At 42.6% G+C, this 22,210-nt stretch overlaps 2 protein-coding genes and 1 pseudogene across 5 annotated transcripts; 2 read left to right on the forward strand and 1 right to left on the reverse strand.

Annotated features, from left to right (window-relative positions):
* The first annotated feature begins 2,340 nt into the window (after window positions 1-2,340).
* On the forward strand, window positions 2,341-6,211 carry LOC127778087 (probable indole-3-acetic acid-amido synthetase GH3.7). Its single transcript, XM_052304739.1, is given in 5 exon segments — window positions 2,341-2,842; window positions 2,948-3,049; window positions 3,164-4,014; window positions 5,247-5,303; window positions 5,306-6,211. Coding segments are annotated over 5 exon segments (1,860 nt in total). The 5' UTR covers window positions 2,341-2,522; the 3' UTR covers window positions 5,836-6,211.
* Window positions 6,212-6,389: 178 nt separating this feature from the next.
* LOC127775789 (disease resistance protein RPM1-like) lies at window positions 6,390-9,577 on the reverse strand (annotated as a pseudogene).
* Window positions 9,578-15,057: 5,480 nt separating this feature from the next.
* Window positions 15,058-21,543, forward strand: LOC127777456 (pentatricopeptide repeat-containing protein At4g20090-like). Of its 4 annotated transcripts, none has more exons than XM_052304053.1 (5): window positions 15,058-17,089; window positions 17,616-17,668; window positions 17,807-17,890; window positions 18,004-19,584; window positions 19,705-21,543. In XM_052304053.1, the coding sequence occupies exon 1, from the start codon at window positions 15,082-15,084 to the stop codon at window positions 17,002-17,004; it is 1,923 nt and encodes a 640-aa protein (XP_052160013.1). In that variant the 5' UTR covers window positions 15,058-15,081; the 3' UTR covers window positions 17,005-17,089; window positions 17,616-17,668; window positions 17,807-17,890; window positions 18,004-19,584; window positions 19,705-21,543. The 4 variants fall into 4 exon arrangements, with proteins under 4 accessions (XP_052160013.1, XP_052160012.1, XP_052160014.1 ...); XM_052304052.1 differs by having other exon boundaries at window positions 17,807-19,584; window positions 19,705-19,856; window positions 20,445-21,542; XM_052304054.1 differs by having other exon boundaries at window positions 17,807-18,108; window positions 19,507-19,584; window positions 19,705-21,541.
* The last annotated feature ends 667 nt before the right edge of the window (window positions 21,544-22,210 follow it).

Consider the following 22,210-nt stretch of genomic DNA (forward strand, 5'->3'; position numbering starts at 1 on the left):
AATCTAGGAGCTTTATCAACCGTCAAAAACAGGGGAGTTCCCTAGCCCATTATATAACTAGATCAATGTGATGCCAGCTATTTATTTAACTCCGTTGGCACAAAATTATCGTAATGATCGTTTTTAGAGACACAATTGACAAAAATAAAATAGCAATACAGCCCGAGTCTCTCCGAGATAGAGCCCAAATCGTTACACCTTTTGTGTGGGTCAGAACTTACCCGACAAGGAATTTCGCTACCTTAGGACCGCCGTTCACCGGGGCTTCAGTTGCCGACTTTCCTGTCATCAGTTCTTTTAACTTTCTTGACTTTTCGGTACTAGGCAAGTATCAGTTCCCATACATGATCTTGCGACTTTGCAGAGACATGTTTTTTTTAAGGTAAACAGCCACCCATTCCTCGAGTCTACTTCACAGTTACTCTGAAGAGACTCAAAGAGCCGACAGAAACACAGGTTGCAACTTGCAAAGACCAAATCGAGTGCCCATCTAGACAGACATCCAAAATCCGGACATGGCGATTTGGTGAGGGGAACTTTCCCAGATCCCAAATCTTACCAAGTGAAAAGAGAATTTGACCATAGAAGCAGGAAGAGCCACGTCATTTGGTGCATGATGGTCATCCGATTGAAAAGCAGGCAAAAATAATAGAACGAATCAGAACCGTATGATCATGCTGATCAGTAAAAATATTTGTATAAAAACCCATATATTCTCATATATTTACATTGAACACCTTACATCTTATTTCTTAATACATTACATTATTGTCTCCCCTATCATTATTTATAACTGTACTACAGAGCTGAGATGAAAACTCACATGCCTATTTATCCTAAAATAAGTTCAAATTTAATTTACAGGTTTGTTTATCCCATTAATTTTTAGCATTCATGCTATTATAAATGATGCATTACAACGTTTCACGTAAAAAGCCAGTCACAATCATTTCTGTTACTTCTTTTGAAATGTCCACCAGACAGACATGTTTCTTTTTTTTAAACTACAAATATATTTCTTAAAACTTCTTTTAAAATTTATTATCAGAATGGTTAAAATCGCGCGAATGTGCGACTTCATAAGCTAGTAAATTGGATAAAACCTAAATATTATGTGGCTCAACCAACTCCTGTGGTCAACTACACACCCCATCGAAAAAAAAGATAGATAGATTGACTAGTACACAAGTGGATGAATGATTAGATGGCCTATGGGTTGAGCCCTACAACAGATTAGCCTACCATTCTGACAATATCGGAGAAAATTAAAGAGAGGGTGGATTCTGACACTTTTCGAGGTGACGTACTCGCTTCCGCTTGTGTCCATGTCGCCCCGCTTCCTCCCTGAGTCTGGGATGGTTGTCAGCCCGGCTACTGCCATTCCCGCGCTTTTGCCGCGCCTTCTCCCGCTTTTCCCGCCGTCGCACTCCATTGTGTTGCCGTCCTCGTCTGCCACTATCGCCCGCCGCTGGCCTCGTCCGTCACCGTGCCACCGCCACTGGCCTCGTCTGCCATGGCTACTGTCGCACTCCACTGAGTCGCCATCCTCGTCCGTTACTGCCGTCGTCGCCCTCGTTCGTCGCCGCGGCATCGCCGCTGGCCTTGTATGTCATGGCTACTGTCGAACTCCACTGAGTAGCCATTCTCGTCGGTCGTCGCCGCCGCTGCCGGCCTAGTCTGCCATGGCCGCCGTCGCACTCCATAGGGTCACCGCCACCCTCGTCTGCCATGGCTGTCGTCTTCGTCGCGCTCCACCAGGTCGTCGCCCTCGTCCGCCATAGTTGTCGTCGCCTACATCCGTCGTGGCCACCACCGCCCTAGTCCCTTGCTGTCGCCGTCGCCCTCTTCCACGGTCGCTGCGTTCCTCGTCCACCCTGGTCGCCTATGTCCGCCTCAACCGTGGCCCCTATCCACCGCGGCCGCTGCCGGCGCGTTCTTCCACCACAGCTCGTCCACCGCGTGCATGCGCCGCTGCCATCGTCCTCTTCCGCCGCAGCTGCTATCCACCTTCGCAGCTACCGCCGTTGTTGTCCACTGCATCCAATCCATATCGGAAGAGAAGAGGTAAGAGGAAGGAGAGAGGAAGACATGGAAAGATGATGTGTCCATAAAAGATAAAATATTTATGGTACAGTAATTTCTATTATATAGACATTAGGTAAAACTTTTACTATAGATGATATGGCTATTTTTTTTAAGTCAATATTATTAACCTTGCTCTATGGTGTGTTTCACTCTCCCTTGCTTCAGGGGCAGCACCACGCCGTCCGACCTGTACCAAAATGGAGTAGGCCACTGACTAGTGTGGGGTTAAGCTGATAGTGTGCTGAGCTACGAGTAGTCCAAAGCTGAGTGATGTTGTTTCCAGCTGCAAGTCAAATCCGATACTACTATTCACAAAGCTGATAGTTCCCCTCTTCCTCCCTGTGCTTTTCCCCTTTCCTTTCTCTGATTTCTCTCAAATGAATTACTGTTACCAGTTGGTGTGATTCTCCAGCCGAAACTTCACCAACCAAGCAGGAATGGCGCTCCTGCTGCCGGAGTTCGACCCGGCGGACGTCCGCGCCGGCCGCGACCTCATCCACCGCCTCACCGCCGACGCCGCCGGCATCCAGCGGCGCGTCCTCCGCGAGATCCTCTCCCGGAACTCCGGCACCGAGTACCTCCGCCGCTTCCTGGGCGGCGCCGCCGGCGACGACGACGACGTGCGAGACGCATTCAAGAGGCGCGTCCCCGTGTCCGGCTACGAGGATGTCAAGCCGTACGTAGACCGCGTCGCGTCCGGCGGCGAGCCCTCCTCTGCCCTCCTCTGCTCCGACCCCATCACCTGCCTCAGCAGTAGGTAAAATTTCCGCAAATCGGGGGCGGCGTTGCTCCGAGTTGGGATAAACCCTAGCTCTTTGCCCTCACTCACGGTGCCATCTAATTTCCATGCGAACGGCGGCAGCTCCGGCACGTCCGGCGGGCAGCAGAAGCTGTTGCCGTCCACCGCGGAGGAGCTCGACAGGAAGGTATTCTTCTATGCTGTCCGGGCGCTCGTGAGGAACATGTAAGAGCATGACTTGTGGTGCTTTGCTCATCATTAATCAACTGGCATATTCTTGAATTTCTGTAGCAATTAACTTGCTCAATTAATATACTATATTTTGTGCATTTCTACTAGGAGCTTGCACACCGATCATGGTGAAGACGACGACGGCGGTGGTGGCGAGGGAATGTACCTCATGTTCGTCTTCCACGGTGACCGGACATTGTCCGGCCTGCCCATCCAGTCTGCTCTCACTACCTACTACCACAGCAGACAGTTTCAGGAATGCGACATTGGCGGGTTTGATAAGTGCACAAGCCCCCTGGAGGCAATCCTCTGCCCCTATGGCGAGCAGAGCATGTACTGCCAGTTGCTCTGTGGCCTACTTCACCGATGCAGAGTGGACCGTGTTGGTGCCAGCTTTGCCGCTGGGTTGGTTCGGGGGATCAAGTTCTTGGAAAATCACTGGGAGGAGATGTGCTCCAACATCCGGAGCGGGCAGCTCAGCGACTGGATCACGCATGCTCCTCTGCGTGATGCGGTCACTGGACAGTATCTTCAAGGATCTGACCCAGCTTTAGCCGATGAGATTGCATCCGAGTGTGCGAGGAAACCTTGGGATGGGATAGTCAGGAAGCTATGGCCTAGGGCACGGTATATCCGGACCATTGTGACTGGTTCAATGTCGCAGCACATTCCAATTCTTGAGGTGTATGGTGGCGGGCTACCGTTGGTCTCACCGATCTATGCATCTACAGAATGCACTGCCAGGATAAATCTGAGGCCACTTGATCCACCATCCCATGTGTCATATGCATTGCTTCCAAACATTGCTTACTTTGAGTTCTTGGAGGTCAAGGATGAAAATGGTGAAAAGGTACAAGGAACTACCAGGCTTGATGACAATTTGGGTGAGGTAAAAGTTGTTGACCTTGTGGATGTCAAAGTTGGTCGATGCTATGAGTTGATTGTCACTACCTTTGCAGGTAAGCTGTTGGGCTACTTTTTATCCCTTTTTTTCTCAGACATGGCTAGGTTTATCTTCTATCTGATCATTGAAAGCTCTCATCGATTTCTTGTAGCTATGCTTGCAATCATAATTTGTGTTTCATCGCATTTTTCAAAATCAGTTCTCTCCAATGTTAGGTAAATTGATTGATATCTGGATAATCATCTTTCAAGACCCATGACACCTATTTAAGTCCTCAATTAGCTTGTGAATGAGAAGTCCGAAATTTTATACTTGTTATATCAGCTACTATACGTTTATTATATTCAGGACACACATTTAGTGGAACAATGCAAATTTTGAATAATTACTTCAGATCCCATGGAAAAGGCAAAACCTAACATTTTTTTACGGAATAGCAGAATGTCTGCTATTAACTTCATTAATGGAGGAGCATACAAAAACAAGGTTTAAAGTTACAAGAAAAAGATAGCACTTGAAAGTTGAAAACTCAATCATAAGTAGAATGGACCAAGAAAACCTTAGAGCAAGATTCTCCATTAACAGTAGAATGTATCAAGTGCACCAAATGAGATTGTTTTTTTTTTTCTTTGTTAATTGTTTCCCCCTCAAGTTCTATTACTTATATGTAGTCCTAGTGGTGTATTAATTGGATTTTGCTTGTGTCATCCTGGCTTTGTTTTGCTTGTATGATATCCTATATTTGTAAGACAAATTTTGCTACAGGACAGTCAAAGTTTGTGTAATTTGCTGGTGGACATCGTAAAAACGTGCCACCGTTGAAGAACACCCTAAAAAATAGTAATTTGTTAGATGACATTTCTAGTCTAATTGGGGAGATAACTCTTCAAGAAGACGAGAATGCCCATACGGCCACAAGCTTCTAACCTGTTGTTGAAGTGAAAATTTGGAAATTATACAACTCTCAATATCCAATTATTCCAAGCATATCTCATATTTCATCTTCACTCTAGCGCTAGGTTACAGGCTTGTGGCTCCAGGGGCATGCTCGTCATTTTTCTCTCCAATTGGGCTAAAGATGTCCTTGCGGCAAATTACCAGTTTTTTGGAGTGTCGTCCAGCTGTGACACGTTTTTGTGATGTCCACCAGCAAATTACGCAAACCTGACCTGTAGCAAAATTATTGAACAAGGGTAGATTCCAACATTTTAGAAAAATAGGATTCTGAATCAGCCCAGGTAAACAGCATCCTGTATTTTGACTTTGTGACTTGTACATTTATAATAGGTCTTTACAGGTACCGGGTGGGTGACCTGTTTACTGTGAGTGGCTTCTACAACGCGACGCACTGTTTCACTTCTCAGGACGGCATGATTGCATCCTAAGCATCGATTACGAGAAGATAAGTGAGGAGGACCTTCTCAATGCCATTGCAGAAACAGATAAGTTCCACCTCAGGCCTCTTGGCTACAAGCTTGTTGGTAGCACTGCATATGCAGACATATCCACTTTGCCTGGCCACTATATCCTTTTCTGGGAGCTGACCAATGCCTGTGATAGCAATGTTGCCATTGACATCGACCGAACTGCCATGGAGAAGTGTTGCTTGGCAGTGGAAGACCGCTTCGATGAAATGTACCGAAAAATTAGGCACCGTGGCTCAATCAGTGCGCTCGAGATAAGGATTCTTAGCCATGGTGCGTTTGATGCTCTGATGGATTTCTTTGTGTCTAGAGGCACATCAGCGAGTCAATACAAAACTCCGACAGCCATTCGGTCGAAAGAGGCGATGATGGTATTGGAGGAAAGGGTTGTAGGAAGGTTTTTCAGCCAAGCAACTCCCAGCTGTCGTTCAGCCGAATTTGAGAGGAAATAATAATTGTACTGCCTGTTCGGTTGGCGTCTCGGTGACAGGAGAGGGCATGTTCCTTATGAAAAGTTCAGTCCTGATCACGAATAAGTGGCGCAGCATTGCAATTCGTGCACTGGAGAAGGATGATCCACTCATCTCCATCTTGGCACGTCCTTTTTCAGTCTGGAATTTGGTCTCAGGAGTATCATTTCTTCTTGTAAATTCAGAAAGAACTTCTGTACTGCTCCTTCCACATAGCCTTTGGCCTTCGGCCGGCGTAACTGTAGACACAACCCTTGCTCCGAGGTTTATAAGTTACCTCCGAATTTACTGATTGACTGTGTTCTCAAGTCCAAGTTTCCAACCTCACTATCTCGTTTACTGTGCACACGCTTTTCAAACTGCTTAACTATACGTGTTTTGCAAAAATTTTCTATAAAAAAGTTGCTTTAAAAAACCGTATTAATCTATTTTTAAAGTTTTTTAAGATAATAATTAATTAATCATGTATTAATCTATTGCTCCGTTTTGGCCGTTAAGCTTTGCAGCAAAAATGTGTTACTTACGTTCCTGCAAATTTTCGTATGAACTTGTTTTGCCAACTTCATATTAGAAAGAGAGATCCATTCCTTTTTTTTAAGGAAGAACAAAAGGCTGTTTTTTTCCTTCGCTATATTACTACCTTTTGTGATCAAAATTATTTATGGCACGTACATTTGCTTCGCCTCATTAGCATATGCAACAATCCACATATACAAGCTTTTTAAACAGGCATACAAAGTCGCGCAAAGCGTGATTATTTGGCTAGTATACAGTTGGAAGTAAAAGAGAAAAAAAAGGGCATCGCTTATGTGCTGCGGGGAAAAAAATGAATATTGTCCTGGTAGAGACTAACTTATTGGATCCTTTCTGCAGCCAATACACCATTTCTGCTGAACCCGACATAAACACGATGGACGTGAGAAATCACCGTCTCTGTCTTCTGTCGGACCCTGCCCACAAGCTCTTCTGCAGCACGGTCCAGAGTGAGCTCCTCAAGAGTCCTGACATGTTAGATACCGTAGGGCAACTGCTTTAGGTTTGGACAGACCAAGAGCTTGAGGTCAGTTAGGCTTGCCACAGCTCCTCTTTTCATCTCGATTTCATTCAGGTGTGGTGCACCTCGTATACTGAGCTCCCTGAGCTTGGGAAATGAGTTCTCATGGAAGTATATGTTCTTCCCATCATAAGCATCATAGAGTTGTAACTTCACCAAATGTGGTAACCTCTCAAGATTAAGGAATGTATCTCTGTCAAGCCTTGATCCCACAAGACGCAGAGACCCGAGGTTATTCAGATTACTCAGTGACATGAAGTGAGGCAGTGATTCCTTAGACAATGTACCTTTCAAGTACAGCTTCTGAAGTAATGGAGGGGGTCGAAGTGCTTCAAGATTCAACACTTCTTGGCTGCTATCTGCCTGGATCCCGAGTCGGGTAAGATGAATCATATTGGTGATGGCCAAGAACAGATGTTCACAATGGCAACTTTGCACCTTGCTGATTCGGAATGTTCTCAACTGTACGAGAGCACCTAGGTGATGAACCAATTCAAAGCTAGCTTCCATCATCAGCAATGTTCGCAGGCTTGTTAAGGAACAAATACCGACAGGTGCTGGCACACCAATGGAAGGAACAAATTGCAGAGAACCTACCACTGGTTTTGAGGTGACAATCAGATGTGTTAGCTTATGAAGCTTTGTGATCTCTAATGGTAGCTTCACAATTTTACCCTTAAAGGCATCCAACACAAGGAGATTTTAAGCCTTCCGATGGATCGCGGAAGCTTGGTGATTTTAGTTCGCCTGAGACCCAGAAAGCGCAAATTGAACAAGCCAAACACCTCCTTTGGTAACCTATCAATTGAACTATCCATGAGATCCAAAACAGATAACAACTTAGCAGATCTTGATATTGTTGTCAGTGAAGTAAAAGTTGTTGAATTCTTTAAAAGTAGCAAGGAGCGGAAATGCGGTGCGTGGCCTGCAATTTGTGCAATATCCCCTCTTTGAACTGATAAACGCCGTGCTTCTCCAATAAGATGGGTGCTTGAATGGTTAAAGGCAATGCAGAATTGTTGTTCGCGTGCCTTGGAAAGGGCAAGAACTCGAAGGACATCGTGCATTTGGAATTCCTTGACACATCCAGATTCATTCCTCTTCATCACCAATAATAGGCATCGGTTGACAAGTTCAGTCAAGTAATCCTCTGCTGTTTCCTCAGGTGATTTCTGCTCTGTTTCATCGATAAATCCCTCAGCGACCCAGAGCCGCACCAGCGACTTTGTCTTCATAACAAAAGCTTCAGGAAACATGGAGCAGTACAGAAAGCGGTTCTTGATATTGTGCGGTAGGTCTGCCAAGCTGATCTTCAAGATTATGTTCATCATGTCCATGACAGAATTGTTGGTAAGTTGCATCTCAAGATTTTTGTGCACCTTCTCCCAGTCTGAATGTGTCGAGCCTTGAAATGACAGAAGGCGCCCAATGCATATGATCGCAATTGGCAAGCCATGGCACTTGTCAACAAAATTTTGTGCCAATTGGAGCAATTCTGGTGGACAATCCCTATTTCCATTCTTCCAGAATGCCTCTTTACAGAATAAATCCCATGCATGGGACTTTACCAATGGCTGCAAATTAATTATGTTCGTCTCAGGTGCAAGCAATGCCACATCATAATTCCTTGATGTAAGAATTATTCGTCCAATAATATTGGCACCACCAAATGCATCCTTGCTATCAAACCAAACATTCGTACTCCACACATCATCTAGAACAAGGACATACCTTTTGTTCTCAAGGTAAGAGCGAATCGTCTCGACTAGCCTTCTGTAGCTTGATGCACCTTCATCATCTGGGAAATCTTTCTTCCGGTCGTTCTTGCGAAACTCTTGAACAGTTGTTCTTAGCAGATCATCCGCGTCATAGCTCTGTGACACGGTGATCCAAGCACAGGTGTCAAAGTCATCCTTGACAGCATTGTAAACATTTGCAACCAGTGCCGTCTTGCCAATTCCGCCCATCCCCCACACACTGACTATCCTGTGCCGCTGCTGCTGATCTTGCACCCATCTCATCAGCAAATCTCTGTTCTTGTCAACACCAACGAGGTCATCATCCCTCTTGAAGTGCACGGAGTCTGATCTCCAGTTTGAGTTTGAGCTGCTTCCCACCACCGACTTCACGCCTCTCACGACGACGCCCTTCAGATCATACCTAATCCTCCTCTCGGCAGCGCTTTTCAGGCTGACCTTGATGTCCTGCAGGTTTGCGGCCAAGCGAGACCATGTGCCGATCTTGCACATCCGCTTGAATGGCATCCTTCCACCTCCTTCGCCGAGCTGGTAGGTGAACTCGTCGACGGCATCCTCGATGCCGAAGGCGAGCCTCCTGATTTGCTTCACGAACGCGGAGGTCGTCTCGTCGGCGTCTTTAAACCGCTCGGCCGCCTGCAATAAGGCACGGATGCTCTCCAGCTCCCCCTTCACATCCCGGATCTCAGAGAAGAGGCGCTTCAGAGCTGATCCCTCCAGCCCGAGCAACGACTTCGCGAGCTCCACTGCTTCACTTGCCAGGGCATTCCCAAGTTAGACGATTAGTGAGCCCACAACACCCTCCGCCATGGCTTAGCTAGCTTGAGCTAAGCTATCGTTGGGAGTTGAACACACATTTCTTCAGTGTTTCTTCCTGCGGTTGGTAGCTAACTCATCTTGATCCCTTGTGTTTTTTTTTTTCCAAGAGGAACAACCGAACAAGCTCAGTTGCTCACTGCTTTATAAAATAATCCATCTCTCCCAAAATAAATCAACCTAATATGGGATGTGACATATTTTAAAACAACGAATCTGAACAATCTAGAATAGGTTGAGTTATTTTGAGACGGAGGAAGTAAGGCTGAGTTGGACAGCGCAGGTTTCGGACCGTGTAAGGGCCGGTTTAGTTCCCAAACATAATTTTTCACGCTATCACATTGAATGTTTGGACACATGTCTAAGGTATTAAATGTAGAAAAGAAACAATTACGCAGTTTGTCAGGAAATTGCGAGACGAATCTTTTAAGCCTAATTGCGCCATAATTTGACAATGTGGTGCTACAATAAACATTTGCTAATGACGGATTAATTAGGCTTCATAAATTCATCTCGCGATTTCCTGGCAGAATCTGTAATTTGTTTTGTTATTAAACTATGTTTAATATTTTAAATATGTGTTTATATATCAGATATGACATGTATTGGTAAATTCTTTTGCCAAACTAAACAGGTCCTAATTGAGGTTGGTGTCGCGTAAAGAAAAAAAAGGTTGGTGACCCGTGTGCACTTTCATGTACTGTAGAATCATTACTGTAGATGTCGGACGGAAGGTACACCGCGCACGCATGGCGCCGTTTGGTCAGCAGACAATTTCCAAGGCTCACCTATTTTATAATAAGGTAAAACGGTTTATTAGAAAGTAAAAATTATTTTATTGATAAAATTTTTATATATTTATTCGTAGCAACTTAAAGGTTAACGTTAAAAAAATTATGTTAAAAATATCTAACGATCAACTTTAAAATCAAATTTTAGCTTTTTTTTTCTGGTTTATTAGACCAAGGTGGTGTTTGGATCCAGGGATTTAACTTTAGGCCCTGTATTTAAACACTAATTTAGAGTATTAAATATAGACTACTTACAAAACTAATTACATAAATAAAAGCTAATTCGCGAGACAAATTTTTTAAGCCTAATTAATCCATAATTAGAGAATGTTTACTGTAGCATCACATAGACTAATCATGGATTAATTAGGCTCAATAGATTCGTCTCGCGAATTAGTCCAAGATTATAGATGGGTTTTATTAATAGTCTACGTTTAATATTTATAATTAGTGTCCAAACATCCGATGTGATAGGGACTTAAAAGTTTTAGTCCCATCTAAACAGGGTCCAACTGATGGGATCTCCCGTCAAGATGCGAAGGAGCCTTGAAGAAGATGGCGCCGTTGTTCTACCATCGCAAAGCACACGGAATCAGCTAGTTACAAAAATGCCTATGATTACTAAGGCTAGGTTCGTTGAAATGGGTTGGGAATCCATCTCCTGTGCATGGAAAACGAAGCAGTCCATTAGCATGTGATTAATTAAGTATTAGCTATTTTTTTAAAAAATATGATTTTTAAGCAACTTTCGTATAGAAACTTTTTATAAAAAACGCATCGTTTAGCAGTTTGGGAAGCATGTGTGCGGAAAACGAGTCGGAGGGAGTTGGGAACTACTCTCTCCGTCCCAAAAAAAAACTCAACTTCCAAAGTTTGGGCCTGATTGGTACAGCACTAATCCCGAGAACGCAAGCCACCATAACAAGTTTTACCTCTTGTTGAAGATCGAAACCGATGCAGCTCAACCCGAAAGTAAGAACTCGTTGAAGCAAAACGAAAGTAAAAGGGTGGCGATGCGCCGAGATTGTATTGAACGTGTGTTAGTTTGATTACATGGGGCTCGGGTCTATTTATACCCGAGAATTACAAAATATGTCCATATCGGACACGACTCTTATCTCTAACAAACTCTAAGATACTATAAGTCTTTGCGGCAGACTTTTGCCCAAACATATCTCTAAGTAAATTACATAAAATATCCTAATCAATAGATACAATTGCTTTCTTAGGACTCTATCCATGCGTGGCAATCATCATGAAGCACGTTAACCTAACCCGACAACATATGACGTGTCATATTGTCGGATTCGGCTCAATCGGTTAACCCTGTCCGACTCGAACTATGCCGATCTTAGTCGTAGCCGATTCGAACTTCAGCCGATCCTCACTCTGTTTCCGGGACAATCTCTATCTCGAACTCCGTCTCGATTCCTCCTCCACATCCGATTCTTGGATTACCAAATTTGGTCGTTAACACACATCCCTTGAAAGTTGGAGCAAATGTTTGGAGACAGTGTTCTCCAAAATCAGCATGACGTAAATGGTCGTCGTCTTTATGTAACCATCATCACTTTGATCTTCTAGCTCGTCGTCAATGCCCAACAAGTCTTGTGCATGTGTAGACCTAAGTAATAACAAAGTTCTTGATTTATGCAGTATATAATTGTCGTCAATATTGAAATATGTTTCAGCTAGGAGCAAGTTCACCTCTTGTTGTAGTTTATTTGCACGGCTACATGTGATTGGTCCTTGAAATGGTGTACGGATTGTCTCTCATTAGCGGCTAAGTCAGTTGATTGTCTTGTGTGTTCATGTGACGGGGGCTGGGGCATATCATAATGTTATAATATTTTTTTAAATAATTTCACATGATAAAAAGGATCAACTTGGTACCGCTTGACAAATATATAACACTAATTCAAATCTACATGCAGGGAGAAACATGTGATCATCGGTTTTACTTATTATTTAGAAAAAGTCAGAAAAATAAAGTCCCCAATACCTCGTCCTTCCCAGAGCATGCACACAACAATGAATAAAGTCCCCTTTGGCTCAGGATCTTCACACTCCAATCCTCCCCCCTTCCTACCTTTTATCTATCAAATTAAAAGACAAACTATGAATAATATTGAAAAACCCATATTTTTAAGCTATACATCTAATTTCTAATCTAATTGTTGCTCTATTAAATAATTAAACCAACAATTCATGATCCATAATGGAACATAAAATAAAATAAGAGTTGTATGAAGTAAATTAGAAAAATAGAAAAATGTCAATATGGATTGAATTAAATCAATTGAGCAGAATACAATAAATTTGTAAAAAATAGTTATTACTTTTCACAAATTGGAACAACCAAAGTGTATGTTCCATTGCCATAACCATGTTTAAGTGATTAGATGTTAATGACCTTCCATCTATGCTATATATCATGGCATTATGAATTTCTCAATGTATTATTGCATATATAAAACACATAATTGGTTAAAAACTCATATATGCTACTATTAACTTTAAATTTAGGACTCATGTTGACTGGTCTTTTTTTAGAAAAAACACTATAGATCACATATAATAGGAAGCGAGTTGTACAATATGTATGTCTCCTACGAATTTATTGACAAGTTTTTTTCTAGAAAATGAAGAATTACTGATAATTGTTTATAGTAATAAATTAAATATTATATAGTTCAAACCTTACAAATATCATGTAAAATAATATCTGAGCAATATAGATGGAGAAAATTTATAAAGAAATTGTACTTTTTCAAGCATGAAATGTGTCATCTAGTCGATATTCCATCTTACAAGTTAGTCAAGCTTATCCGACTTTACATTTCACGCGTGCTATCTTTCTAGTTAATCTTAACATATATATGTGCAACATTCGTAAGTCATAATTGAAATCCTAAAATCACGTTATTGTGCTTCCTCTCAATTGTAATATTAAGAATCAACGTGCTCATTAAAGATGCAATGGAAATGGTTTAAAATTTCATGTTCAAAATTTTCAAACCATACACGATGACTTAAAAACGACGGCAATTCATTTCGACGGCTAGGGGTGCCTGTGATTTTGGTGGTGTTTGAATCCCGAGACTAAATTTTAGTCCCGGTCACATCGGATGTTTGGACACTAATTAGAAGCATTAAACATCGATTAATGACAAAACCCATTTCATAACCTGGACTAATTCACGAGACGAATCTATTGAGCCTAATTAATCCATGATTAGCATATGTGGCACTAAAGTAAACATGTGCTAAAAAAACTAATTGCATAGTTTGCATGTAAATTGCGAGACGGATCTTTTAAGCCTAATTACGTTATGATTTAATAATATGGTACTACAGTAAACATTTGCTTATGACGGATTAATTAGGCTTAATAGATTCGTCTCACAGTTTTACATGTGGAATCTATAATTTATTTTATTTAATACTTCAAATGTGTGTCCTTATACATAAAAACGAAATTTGAAAAGCAACTAAACATGGCCTTTCTCTGAGAACAGAGGATAAGCCTCCTCTACAACTGACGAGACAATACGAGAGGTGAGTATATAAAGTACTGAACAAGTGTACGGAACAATCCACTATATGATAGAACAAAGAAAGGCTAAGGATCATTTTGCATAAATTGCATTTTATTACTACAAACTTATAATACGAGGGCAGTAAAAATAGAATTTAAATACCAGAAAGTAAATACATAAACTAAGTTATGAAATTTAGATAAAATCCAACAAACCCAACATATTAATTTATCCTGCACACACAGATCACTCCAAAAAAAAAATTCACAAATCTATCTCTCATGTGAAATCCCGAGTATGTCCATAACCGAAGACGCGGCTATTCGAATGGATTGACGCCCTATAGAGGTTATACAACTTTATCTACATGATACAGTTTGGTGCCACTAAACACCTAAGAGTAACAATTCCGCTACCTCACCCTAAACACTGGCTTCCCTCACGGACGGTCCAGTTTTTGAAACATCGGTATACCTCGTGGTAACCGCACAGTTTTCACAGTAACCGTGAAACCGTGGGCTGGCGGTAACTCTCCCAAAAATGGTCTGGAGAACCTTGCTTGGCATGCGCTTATGTTTCGTTGTTGATGATCAACGAATGATTAAATTCATGGTGGATGAAAAGAGTAAATAATATAGGATTAAATGGCCAATGCTCGCATTGATCGGGAGATGTAAAGACTGATGATTGATTTTCTCTTCACTTTTTTCTTAACTGCTGGTGGATGGGATTGAAGCAGCAGGTATGGCAGCCGTTGGGTGGCATGTGCGCGTGAAGGGAAGGCGCAAGGTCAAAAAAATATTGTTTTATGTGTAAATTTCTAATCTCACAAGATTTTTACTCATATTAACATGCAACATTCGTAAGTTATAATTGAAATCCTAAGATTGGAATCATGTTTAGATTGTGCTTTCTCTCGATTATAATATTAAAAATCGACGCGCTCGGTAAAGATGCAATGAGAATGGTTTGAAATTACACAATGGCTTTAAAAAGATTGTAATTCATTTCGACGGCTAGGGTGCCTGTGATTTGAGATGAATTTTGATTTTCGAACACCATTAATGACAAAAAAAAAAACCAAACGAATCTCATTGTTATACCAAAAGTTTTGCACTTGCGGAGTTGCAGTGGGCACTGGGCAGTGCCATCGTCCTCTCCGATAAACCCTAGAGCGAGATTTTTGCCAAAAATCCCCAAATGCCCCTCCTCGTCCCCTAAACCCCGCCCCGCCGCTTTCCTCTCTCCGCCATGCTTCTCCTCCCCCCTCTATGCCCCCTCCTCTCCCCCTCCGCCGCCGCCGCCTCCCCGACCCACCCCTCCCCGCCGCCGCCCGCCTCTCCCGCTCCGAACCCTTCGTCTCCTCCTCCTCCGATGACGACGACGACGACTCCCCCCTCTCCGCGGATCTCTTCCCGCGCGCCGGCGCGCCCACCCTCCTCACCGTCGCGCGGGGGCTCGCCGCCGCCGACGACCCGGTCCCCTCCGCGTCCACCGTGCTCGCCTTCCTCCGCCGCCTTCCCCACGACGCCTCGCCGCACCTCTTCCCCCACCTCGTCGCCGCCCTCTCCCGCTCCCGGGGGGGCGGGGGCGGGGGCCCCCTCCTCGCGCTCCGCCTCTTCCTCGCCCCGCTCCACCCGGCCGCCGTCACCCACCACTCCTTCAACTCCGCGCTCCTCCGCTTCCCGCTCCCGCCGCACCTGCTCCCGCCCTTCTTCTCCCGCTCCCTCCGCCGCTTCCCCGGCCGCCTCGCGCCCACGCTGCTCTCCTTCAACCTCCTCCTCAAGTGCGTCTGCTCCTCTCTCGTCCCGAGGGATCCCCGCCGCTACCTCGACGTCGCGCTGCGGATCCTCCACGAGATCATCCCGGGGTGGGATCTCGCGCCGGATAAGTTCACCTACTCGACAGTGGTGTCCGCACTCGCAGATGCCGGCCGGGTGGATGACGCGGTGGCGCTGGTGCACGAGATGGTGGCGGATGGGGTGGTTGCGGCCGAGGCGTTTAACCCCGTTCTGAGGGCGATGCTGCGAGCCGGGGATGTCAAGGGAGCAGCCAAGCTGTTTGGGTTTATGCAGCTGAAGGGGTGTGTGCCGACCGCCGCGACATACAATGTGTTGGTGCATGGTCTGTTGGTGTGCGGGAGGGCCGGGGCGGCAATGGGGGTGATGAGAAGGATGGAGAGGGAGGGGGTGGTGCCAGGGGTGATGACGTACGGGGCAGTGGTGGATGGACTGGTGAGATGCGGGAGAGTGAAGGATGCGTGGAAGGTCGCGGAGGAGATGGAGAGGAACGGTCTTGCACGGAATGAATTTGTGTACTCAACTGTCATAACAGGATTTTGCAAGTCTGGGGAAATTGACTGTGCGTTGAAGGTGTGGGAGGCGATGGTGGCAAGTCCGGTAAGGCCAAATGTTGTTTTATATTCAGCAATGATTGGTGGCCTTGCCAATTTTGGGAAGATGACGGAGGCTGAATTGTTATTTCGAGAGATGATTGATTCAAAATGTGCGCCAAATATCATTACTTATGGGTCGATGATTCAAGGATATTTCAAAATTGGAGATACGTCTCGGGCTCTTTCTGTCTGGGAGGAGATGATAGGGGCTGGGTGCGTGCCAAATGCTGTTAGTTACAGCATATTGATCAATGGACTCTGCAATGTAGGGAGATTGAAGGATGCTATGATGGTCTGGAAGCACATGCTTGACCGTGGCTGTGCACCTGACACAATTGCTTATACTTCAATGATCAAGGGCTTATGTGTTTCCGGAATGGTGGATGGTGGTCTTCGATTATTTTATGACATGCTGGCAAGTGGTCATGCTGATCCAGATGTCATCAGTTATAATGTCCTGCTGGATGGGCTGCTCCTGGCCAAGGACCTCCCACGGGCAATGGACTTGCTGAACAGGATGCTTGACCAGGGGTGTGATCCAGACACGGTGACATGCAATATTTTCTTGAGGGAGTTTGGAGCTGGAGAGAGGAAGGGGAGGGAGTTCTTGGAAGGCCTGGTTGTGAGGCTATGCGACAGAAGAAGGAATATGGCAGCTGGAGAGGTTTTAATGGTAATGCTGGCTAAGTACATTGTGCCAGAGGCTCCCATTTGGGAGATTGTGGTCAGAGATGTTTGTCGGAGGAAGAAGGTTTGGAGAGTGATTGACAAATGTTGGGATGAGATTTGGGGGCCTTGATGATTTCTTCCTTTATGATTTTTCATTCTTGATACCAAAGGAGCATGGAGCTCACATACTGGAGGTTCTTGACACTCCATTTGTTGTAAGTTGTAATTTGTAACACTGACTCATTCATTTCTAACAAGATTTTGACTAAATAAATTGATTTCTATACACCATTGTGCTTGTCGTTGAGCATCGAACTTCCCTTTTGTCCTGATCTAAATGGTGTAAAGTGTATACATTGCTGTATGGGAATGCCTTTGGTGGAACTTTATGAGTCTGTCACTTTTTTCTCTCTCTGATTGGCCTCGCCGCCTACTTTATGATTTATATCCCTTCTTCATAGAAGAAACGGGTTGCTTGGGAGTTATAACAAAAATATCATGTTAAAAAATTCAGCACAACTATTATTTGTTTTGTCTACCAAATAAATTTGTAAAATATAAGTTAGTTCTATGTGTAACAACTTTGTAATGTCCATGCTTTTGTTATAGTAGGCTTTGTAATTTTCTTGTCAATTCTCTACTGCAAGATATGGTGCCTTCAGCTTATTTTGACATGCCAATTGATTGGAATGGGTAAACAAAGGTGGCAAATATATTATCATTATTCATATGTTTTTGCAGGAGTTGCACTTTGGCAGTATGGGTTTTATCATATTCTGGATTTCATCCTACAAGTAAGTTATCTATTTTTGTTTATTCTGCCTCATTCAATCAGCATAAGTAATGCCCTGTAGTTTGGATTCAAACGTTTCGCCTTAATCCATGCATTTCTTTCCTCAGACCTGTGCACTGTTTCTCACCTTTTTTGTCAGTTACTATATTCCAAAGAAAGACATGTGGGTGCTTCAGTTGCATTGCCCTGGATTCCGTCTTGCTGATGGTCGAAAATCATACAAGTGAAGTGTTTTTAGAGCTTGTTGTTTTACCTATTTGAAATTCTGAAAGGTTTTATCCCTTAGTTACTTATGTAATTCCTATCAATGGTAAATTTCTTACTCATGGTTTACAGGATTTTACATTGGACTGGTTGCAGACAGTGACTCAGTGAGCCAGTGATGCGAGGAGCATTCCTGAACCTTCTAGTTGCTCTTTTTGCCTTGGAACGTGACAACGTGTCAGAACCTGAAATATATAACTGAATTTCTTAGTTCATAGTACTATAAAAGAACTACACCTTGTGCTTTGTATGGCCAATTCATTATGACAGCATTTTAGGAGTATAGCTATGGCTTCTCCAGCATTCTTGGTTTCAGAGATAACTATACAGTGTCTCTTTTTCATTGACATGGGTCTTCATACATTTGTTTTTGGATACCAGAGACATGGGTCTTCATGATCAGATCCTCATATTTTTACTTAATATTTCAAAATGTTAGTGGAAGAACTGCTCATGTGCAAGAATTATTCTGAATATCTATATGGATGTAACTAGTTATTGTAAGATGTAAGTACTTACCTGAGGAATAGTGTTATTGGAGATAAATTGTTCATTATTACAGATCTTAGCTGCAATATAGATTTCGCACGGAAACACAGTGTGGCACAAAGATTTATTTTGTATGCTTCAGTACTTCCTAAATATCAAATGATTTTGGATTGCAGTGATTTCGAACTTGCTTGCCTCTGTTATTTGTTTCGTTGTTAACAACATGCTTGAAATTTGTTTTGTGGTTCTTATAATATTCCCAATATATTGAAATTTGTGCTACCCTGACATGCCCTTTTGTGGTAATTCATCAACTTTTTACAGAGAATTCTCATCTTTAAATAAGAGGATAATTTCTGTTTGTGAAACTTTTTGCATCCATAGATTATTAACTTCTGCTTGATATATATGAGAACAGCATCAGATAAAACAACAAAGTCGGTAGTATCTGCTGAATTTTGATATCTGAAGTAGATCAAATTTATCTACTGCTGTATTGCGTGCTTGCCTAGATTAGTTTAAAGCACCATTTGGTGCTTGCAGATCTCTATTCTCGCTAATCGCTATCTTTCATTGCTTTAGCAGAACATTTATTTTACTATAAATAGGCTGCTCTGGCAGTTTTGCATATATGCTAGAATTACCAAGACATTGCTGTGATCCAGTACTAGTTCTAACATACTACTTAATTAGAGCCTGATCCTTCTGCATCACTAGCCTTCATTGAGAAATCATCTTTTGTGCTATGCCAAACTATTGACCGTTTATGAGATTGTAGTTTCTTGTTTTCACATAGTAGATATTCTTTCTGAAAACTTGAAAATGTACCAATTATTTATAGGTATTTATTGAGTTGTTTGTGCAGGGTGAAAATAACATGAACTGCTTTATTGTGTGTACATGATTCTTTCCTTTAATCATGTGCTCGTGATTTGATGTGGTCGACACTGATTGTAGAATGGCTCAAAAAGATGGCCTGAGCGATCTTAGAAATTTGTCTCCTCATGTTCTTGTGAGAAGCAGTTTTCCTTCTGTGCAAAACATGATTGCTTAATATTTCCAACACACGCTGCTCTGTCTTTGCAGGCCATACTTAACATGTGTGACAATATTGGCGGTACCTTAATCGACATGAATGGACCTCTGCCTATGGCATACTAAATGGTAACTTGCCAATGCCCTTCCATTTTTGAAGCTGTTAAAATCACAGAACTTCTCTTTTTTGCTTTTCTCCGAGATGGATTTCTTGATTTGAGATATGGTGCTGCATTCACTAATGTCCAGAGCATGGTGGCACTGCACATAATGAACTGCCACGGTTTGCCTTCAGCGGCGTCTGTCTACTCACCTGTGTGCTTCTTGTGAGTTGTGAAGCATCCATCCTGACATTGCGCCATATTTCACATGGTGGTTATTAGTAATATAGAAGAAAAAAGGTAAGTGAATCAATGAGGATACGGATTGTTTCTGGAAAAATTTTACACTGTAGCATGTTCAGCCATTCAGGATCATTCCGAGTTATATCATCTTCCAAATGTACCCACATCTGTTGTAGGAATTTTACAGGATTATGCTCAATTCCTCCAAAAATCATTGTAAGTGTCCCTTTGATTCATAGGAACAGTGTAGGAATTTTAGAAGATTCCAATCCTATGGAAATAATTCTTATGAAGGCCTTTGAAACAAATGATTGAATCATATCTTATCATTTAAAATTTCTATGGAAATATGGAATGAGCAATGCTATAGAGATTTTGGAGGAAAGCTAGTAAGAGGTTCAATTTCTTGGAAAAAAAATCATTCGAGTTTATCTCTCTCATCCGATTCTTATATTTTTCTGTGGTCTAATCGAACAGTCATTCTTGTGTTTTCTCTGTTACTCTATTTTACCAATCGTGCGTGAATTCAAAGGGGCCCTAAGGTTCCACCATCCAAAGGAAGTCCTTAATTGATTCTCTTTTGTGGTAACCTTTCTGTTAAACCTCTTAAAAGTTTTATCCTCATTTTCATTCGTTCTGCTGCAGGGGTCGCAGCTCGTGCATACAGCATTCGGAGGAGCAAGGTTAAACCGTTCGATGGAATCATCATGGAAATTACCAGCTTTCTATATCCTCGACATGTGTATGTCTGAATAAGCAGAACATGAAGTCTACAGTTGTACGGTGTACTGCATAAAGTCAGAAGCTGCGTATCGTTTGTTAGGTACAGTGCCATGTCGAGGCATTTACTAAGTGGCCCAGGTCAACACTGATGAGAGCTTTCTTGAAAAGTGGAGACGCGATGGTTACTCCTTGGCCAAAGGACAGTCCTTCCATTTCCATCACAAGAACGGCCAACCATGGAGGATTAGCTCTCAAGTCATGTGGGCAGCCGTCCATTTTACGATGGACCGCGAGCCCTTCGTCGATGCCTTTCGTGGTCTGAAATACTTCATGCCCTGTCAGGTTCCCCAAGCTAAGGGTGCATTTAGTTTCACGTTAAAATTGAAAGTTTAATTAAAATTAGAACGATGTGACGGAAAAGTTAGAAGTTTGTGTGTGTAGAAAAGTTTGATGTGACCTTTTTTTGGAGTTCAAAGTTTGGAACTAAACATGGCTAACTGAATTTTGGCTATGTATGTCTGTTTTGGATATAGAGACTGGTTTAATCCATTTCTTTAATTAAAAAAAGTGAATTTTGATTACTTTCTTCTGGGTTCAAATTATGGTTTATATCATCTAGCTTTTCTTTATTGCTTTTGAGTTAATACTGATTGGCTTAGATTTTTTTTTCTTATTACTCATGACACATGATTGATGTAACAAAAGAAAGCCAACTCTAAAGAATTAGAAAACGATTAAAGAAACACCTAGACAAATTTAAAAATGAGTTATAGAATTCAAATATGATTCTGGCTTATAGGTTGACGAGCTGACAATAATGGAGAGCGTATTTCAGGTCACATTTTTGGATGGCCATTATATTCTTTCCATGTCGAAGGTGAAGATAAAAGCTCCTGACCAGGCCAAACAAATCCAGCGAGGCATCCAAATCCAACCAGTCAATCGATTGTCCCCCACTGCAAGTACTCATACCAGTACACTACAAGCTGACCTAATGACCATGACTTGCTCCTTTACTTGTGCTTTTGAGTCAAACCATCCTGCACCTGCAATGCAATTTCCACGGCAGTTACACGATGGAGACAGCCCAAACCGAACATGCCAGCCTAGGCACGTAGAAGAAGAACAACGGTTTTTTTATGGGCGATGCAGGCTAGTAACAACATTTCTTATTCATGACGAAATGGAAATTTGACGATGTGGTCGATCCATACCGTATAAGATGTGTGAATTTGTCATCCTTCTTGCATTCGCGTCTCCTTGCATTGTAAGATCGATCGGCTCAATTCAATTCATGTAGGAGTTTGGGACAACTTCATAACTTCTGAAGAACGCCACAATATTAGGTGGTATCTCATTTGTGGATGTTGAACAATTGGTCCAAATAGAGTTAAATTCGTTACGCACAAACTATAGCTGTTATATTTCCATTCAAACAAAGTAATAATGTGCATGGAAGATGTCAAAGTTGTTACACTATAAGCAAAATTACCCAATATGCTTAAACAAAATATGGCTGTGTGCGTCCTGGTTAGCACCAAAGGTAAATATACTACTATTAAAAGATAATAGTGGTGTTGGTGACGAGTCTGCCACCACCACCATCACTAACATGTGGGCCATGATATTAGAATTTTGGGAGTCATTTGTAGTATATAGATTGCAAATCTTTAATTTTCTAAGCATGA

This window comes from Oryza glaberrima, chromosome 6, assembly GCF_000147395.1.
Source record: "Oryza glaberrima chromosome 6, OglaRS2, whole genome shotgun sequence".
NCBI classification, from domain to species: Eukaryota; Viridiplantae; Streptophyta; class Magnoliopsida; order Poales; family Poaceae; genus Oryza; species Oryza glaberrima.